Source organism: Arachis ipaensis, chromosome B1, assembly GCF_059453495.1.
Source record: "Arachis ipaensis isolate K30076 ecotype BB chromosome B1, ASM5945349v1, whole genome shotgun sequence".
Classification (NCBI taxonomy): domain Eukaryota; kingdom Viridiplantae; phylum Streptophyta; class Magnoliopsida; order Fabales; family Fabaceae; genus Arachis; species Arachis ipaensis.
The window spans coordinates 8,233,586-8,239,339 of record NC_142436.1 but is presented as its reverse complement, the minus strand read 5'-3'; the positions used below and the strand labels follow the sequence as shown (position 1 = coordinate 8,239,339).

The 5,754-nt window shown below is 37.2% G+C and overlaps 1 protein-coding gene across 1 annotated transcript; it reads left to right on the top strand.

Annotated features, from left to right (window-relative positions):
• Positions 1-619: 619 nt before the first annotated feature.
• On the top strand, positions 620-2,665 carry LOC107616413 (cell division cycle 20.2, cofactor of APC complex). Its single transcript, XM_016318403.3, has 4 exons — positions 620-996; positions 1,119-1,391; positions 1,484-1,753; positions 1,847-2,665. The coding sequence occupies exons 1-4, from the start codon at positions 901-903 to the stop codon at positions 2,570-2,572; spliced, it is 1,365 nt and encodes a 454-aa protein (XP_016173889.1). The 5' UTR covers positions 620-900; the 3' UTR covers positions 2,573-2,665.
• The last annotated feature ends 3,089 nt before the right edge of the window (positions 2,666-5,754 follow it).

Below are 5,754 nucleotides of genomic sequence, written 5' to 3'. Positions count from 1 at the left end.
TTTTTATATATATCGATATCAATTTGCTACTAATTATGTTTGATTCAAAATTATATTGTAATAATTGAAAATTAGAATTAGTGATAATTAATATAATTAGAATAATTAAAAATATTAATAATTAATAATTAGTATGATTATGTTTTTTATATAATTATAAAAAAATATTTTTTTAAATTAAATTAAAAAAAAGATATATATACTGGTAATAGAATGCACCACATCAGCATTCTTATCGTAAAATAATATAATGATATAATGATCAGAAGTGTGTCTATTCAGCAACCTATCTATTTTAAAAAAAAAAAATAGACATTATAATTAAAATAAATTAACATAAGATTAAAATTTTGGGAGGGCATGATGGTTTATGCAGGAGTCAAAAGAAGTAAAAATATTGTAGATGATGTTAGTAGGAACTAGCAATTCCCCTAAAAGATTTTTTTTTTGGACGAATTCGGTTATACAATATGGGCCTACAAGAGGCATAGGAAAATTAGGCCGCCAAAGCCCATAGTATCTTTGCTAAGCAAGACTCCAACAACCAAAAAATAATAAGGAAGAAGCGGAAGAAGCAAGCCTCCAACGGCTACTTCCATATAAAACGACTCAACGCAACAAACCATCATATTCATATTTCTTCTTCTTCGATTTAACGTCTCTCTCAGTTCTCACTCTCTCTGTGATCTTCAAGCTCTCACTCAGCCTCGTTCTCTAAACTGCTCATCCGCCGCACTATTCACTCTTTCTCTCTTCTCTCTCTGTTTGTTTTCGTTCTTGGTTTCTTTATAGTTTATAATCACTATTTTTTCTGCTTTTTCTTTTCTAGGGTCTTCGTTCTTTCATCATCGTCATCATCGTCATCATCGTCATCATCATCTCCTTCTTTTCTTTCCGGCCATGGATGCCGGAACTTGGAGTTCTTCTATGAAGACAAAATCTCGATGCCCTCTCCAAGACCGCCGTTTCATCCACAGGAAAGCTTCTCAAGAAAACGTAATCGCTCTTTCGCTTTACAATTTCGCATTCTATTTTCTTGATTTTACTAGAATAAAAAATAGGGTTTTCCTGTTTAATTTAGGGTTTTCTATTTTCCTAATGCAAGAATTCTTCAACAGTTGGACAGGTTCATCCCAAACAGGTCAGCCATGGATTTCAGTTATGCGCACTACATGCTAACGGAGGGAAAGAAAGAGAAAGAAAACCCGGTGGCAACCTCGCCGGCACGACAAGCCTACCAGAAGCAACTGGCGGAGGCTTTCAACATGAACCGCACAAGAATCTTGGAATTCAAGAACAAGCCCCCTGCCCCTGTTGAACGAATCCCTAAGAATTTCCTCTCCCCGCCTCCTCAATCAAAATCCTCCAAGCCCAAGCGTTACATCCCTCAGGTAACTATACATTTTTGGATTCATATCATATGCATTCTTTCAAGAGTGATGTTTTGAATTGTGTTCTAACCGTTTGTGAAAATGATTCTTAGAGTTCTGAGAGGACATTGGATGCTCCTGATATACTTGATGATTTCTACTTGAATCTGTTGGACTGGGGTAGCAGCAATGTCCTCAGCATTGCTCTAGGAAGCACAGTTTATCTTTGGAATGCCTCCGATAGTTCCACTTTGGAACTCGTGACAGTTGATGATGATGAGGGTCCTGTAACGAGTGTTAGCTGGGCTCCTGATGGAAGACATTTAGCCATTGGTTTGAACAATTCCCATGTACAGCTTTGGGATTCTACTGCTTGTAGGCTGGTAAGTATCATAATCAAACTGAAAATTTTTGCTTTTTAGTCCTGTGGCAATTCTGATAATGGTTTTTTTGGGTTTATTATATGGTGAATGCAGTTGAGAACACTGAGGGGTGTACACCAATCAAGAGTGGGTTCACTAGCTTGGAACAATCATATCCTCACAACAGGAGGCATGGATGGTAAAATCGTGAACAATGATGTTAGGGTGAGGTCTCATATTGTTGACACCTACAGGGGGCATCATCAGGAGTTGTGTGGTCTCAAGTGGTCTCCCTCGGGACAACAATTGGCAAGTGGGGGCAACGATAATCTGGTTCATGTATGGGACAGGTCCATGGCGTCATCCAATTCACCAACGCGATGGCTTCACAGGCTTGACGAGCACAGGGCTGCCGTGAAGGCACTGGCTTGGTGTCCATTCCAGGCAAACCTGCTAGCCTCTGGTGGAGGTGGGGCTGATCAATGCATTAAGTTCTGGAACACACACACCGGTGCTTGCTTGAATACTGTTAACGCAGGCTCTCAGGTGTGTGCTCTGTTGTGGAGTAAGAACGAGCGTGAGTTGCTTAGCTCGCACGGTTTCTCACAGAACCAGCTCATCATTTGGAAATACCCTTCTATGGTGAAGATGGCTGAACTCACTGGACATACGTCAAGGGTGCTTTACATGACTCAGAGTCCTGATGGGTGTACTGTGGCCTCTGCAGCAGGGGACGAGACTCTGCGGTTTTGGAATGTCTTTGGAACTCCAGAAGCATCTAAGCCAGCACCAAAAGCAACAAACACACCTCCCTTCGCTCAGTTCTATTTTATCCGATGATATTGTTGTATAGGGGATTCTGTAAGTCCCAGGGACGGATCCAATTTTTTGGAAACCAAATTAGTAGTAGTAATAGTACCGTATGTATAAAAATAATAATTGATCGAAAAATAAAAGTAAATTTTGATATCAAAAATTTAAAAAATTAAAAATAATAAATTATTCAAAAATAAAAATAAAAATTTCATCAGATATTTAACTTTTTTTTTTTTCAGTGTCAAAACAAGCAAGAAAAAAAACAAAGCAAAACACCTATCCTAGATCATAAGGATGAATTGTTGGAGATCATTACAAGGCGCAGGGTTGATTCTAGTTCCATATCTCGTCAGCCAATCTACGATTCTGTTGGCTTTTTGAATTATCCATTCAAATTGTACAAATTAAGGTCTTGACGAAAGTTTTTGAATCTTGTTAAGAATATCACAATATCTCTCAAACCACAATTCCAAGTTAAATCCTCCAAACAGTAAAAAGCCACAATTCCAAGTTAAATCCTCCAAACAGTAAAAAGCTCACGTCTAACAATAAGTCAAGGGAGAGAGCTAACAATAAGCAAAGGGTGAGAGCTACCAGAACAACCTAAAACCAACAACCATTTGAATCTCTAATGACACGCCCAAACCCAGCCAACACATTAAAAAATAAACTTGCATCACAATTAACTTGCATCACAATTAACTTTAAAACTATTACATGTTGGAAGTACCCAACAAAGTCAGACTCTTGAAAGTGCTAAAAGGATCACTTCTTTTTTCATGCATTATTAAGTCATTAGTGGTTATAAGCGTTAGAGTAACCACATTATAATCAGACTATTTATTTTCACTGTTAAAAATATCATTACACCTATGTCTCCACACCTACCAAAGTCTTGCTCTACCAGCCATGACCTTCCGAAACCAACTCTCAAGAGTGGTACCTTCAACTGAGTCAATAAACAAAGGATCCAATATTTGTCAAATGACTTTAGGTTTCACACAATCTCTAAAAGAATGCTCTATTGTTTTTTTGATCCTCGTGACATTTTGTGCACAAGTCCGATCTAGATAAATAACATTTGATACGAAAAGCCTCCATCGGAAGGGCATTATGTAAACTCAGCCACATCATCAACTTGATCTTCTTTAAAATATTAAAATGCCAAAGCCACCTCCAGTTGTTGTTGCTATCCCAATTTAATTTATTCTTCAAAAACCAATGATAACCCTCTCTAGCATTATAATTCCTTGTCCCTACAGGTCACCATCTCCATCCCAACTCCAAATCCACCATTCTCAGAGGGTTAAGGCTATGAATGAACTGCTTGATCTCTTGAGGAATAGATGTGACAAACCTATCCACCTCTTTAAAAACCATCTCTCCACAAATCAGCAAGAGTAAAAGTTGTTTCAAATATGTGCACATAAAAGGTAAGCTAATAAAGCCTTTCCAGAGGAGACCACACATCATACCAAACAGATTGTTGTACATTTTTCACATTCCATCTAAATCCTTCATTCAAACCATCATAAGTATTAATAATGTGCTTTCATGTAGCCGAGGATTTGTGACCGCGGCTATGGCCAAGGTGATTGGGATGCCAGAAATATTTATGAGTCAAAATCTGTACCCACAATTTATCCATATTATTGAGATAGACCCAAATCAGCTTGCTAAGAAGCACCATGCTAGCACAATTAGTATCTCTAATTCCCAAGTTGTCCGTCTTTTTAGGAGTTATAGCAACATTTCACTTAACCAAAGGTAACCCTCTCCTACTGGCTTGACCTTTCTATAAGAACTGTCTGTCAAATTCAATCTCTTTTTTTTTGTACTCACACCAAAAACACATTTTAAGGGATTCATTTTCAATTTATGTTTTCTCATTCTTTCAAAGATTTTTTTAAATTTTCTAAATACTCTTTTCTAACATTTGACTTGACAACCACATCATCAACATAGATTTTCATAAAATTTTCAATGAAAATCATGAAAAATTTTATTCATAGCTCTTTGGTAGGTTGCACCAGCATTTTTAAGCCCAAATGACATCACGACCCATTCAAAAGTTCATAAAGTACTTGAACACTTAAATGCGATTTTTGACATATCTTCCTCAACTATGTATATTTGATTATAACCTGAATATTCATCCATAAAACTTAAAATCGCATGACCAGTAGTAGAATGTATCAACATATCACCTATAGGCATTGGATATTCATTTTTTGGTGTTGCAGAATTTAAATCTCTAAAATCAATGCAAACCCTTAATACTCCATTCTTTTTCATGGCAAGAACATTGAAAATTCAGTTGACATACCTTGATGTTCTTATAAATTTAGCCTTAAGAAGTCTTTCATTCTCTTCCTTAATCTTCTACACGACCTCAGGGGTAAATCTCTTTGGTGGTTGCTTGACAGGTTTGACTTTGGCTTTTAGTGGCAATTGATGCTCTCCTAGTTTACGACTCAAGCCTGACATCTCTACATAATCCCATGCAAAACAGTCACAATATTCCTTCAACATCTCCTCCACTTCTTTTTTAAAATCATCAGGCAGCATCTTGCTCACATATGTTGCTCTGGGATGATCATTGTTACCAATATCTACCTCTTCTAAAGGATCCTGCACCTCAACCTTTTTTACATTGTCAGTATTATTTTTTTTCAAAATCTAAAGGACCGTCGTTATATATACAATCATAAGGTACATTGTCAATGCACCCTTCCCTGTCTACCATGTAGGCTGACAGTCGAGCCAGTTGGCTCGTCAAACTCATCATCTAAGTCTCTCTTGGGGCTGCATCCGCCCCGGTCTTAGGGACTAAAATAAAATCATTCATATCTATTTTGTACATCTCAATATTTTTAGGATCAAATGCCTTGGTGTCAACAGTCAGCGGCTTGACTTTAAGATTATACATCCTGAACTCTACATGAATCTCATCATAGTAACAGGTACTGTTATCAGCAAGAACTTCCTCTACTTCTCCATCTTCATTCCAAAAAATCAACTTTTGATGTAGAGTTGATGGAATAACACCCATCCCATGAATCCAGTTACGTCCCAAAAGCAAGTTAAAACCAGCCTTAGAAGGAACAACAATAAATAGAGTTGGTCTATTGACAGAACCAACCTCAATTGACAGCAGAATCACACCTCTAATAGAAGAAGTTCTTCCATTAAAATCTATCACTCCA

What these genes read in the sequence shown, in the direction of transcription:
- LOC107616413 (XM_016318403.3), top strand. Translation starts at nt 901, where the DNA reads ATGGATGCCGGAACTTGGAGTTCTTCTATGAAGACAAAATCTCGATGC. An exon ending in GGAAAGCTTCTCAAGAAAAC is followed by an intron (nt 997 to 1,118) that starts GTAATCGCTCTT and finishes ATTCTTCAACAG; the next exon opens with TTGGACAGGTTCATCCCAAA. An exon ending in ATTCTACTGCTTGTAGGCTG is followed by an intron (nt 1,754 to 1,846) that starts GTAAGTATCATA and finishes TGGTGAATGCAG; the next exon opens with TTGAGAACACTGAGGGGTGT.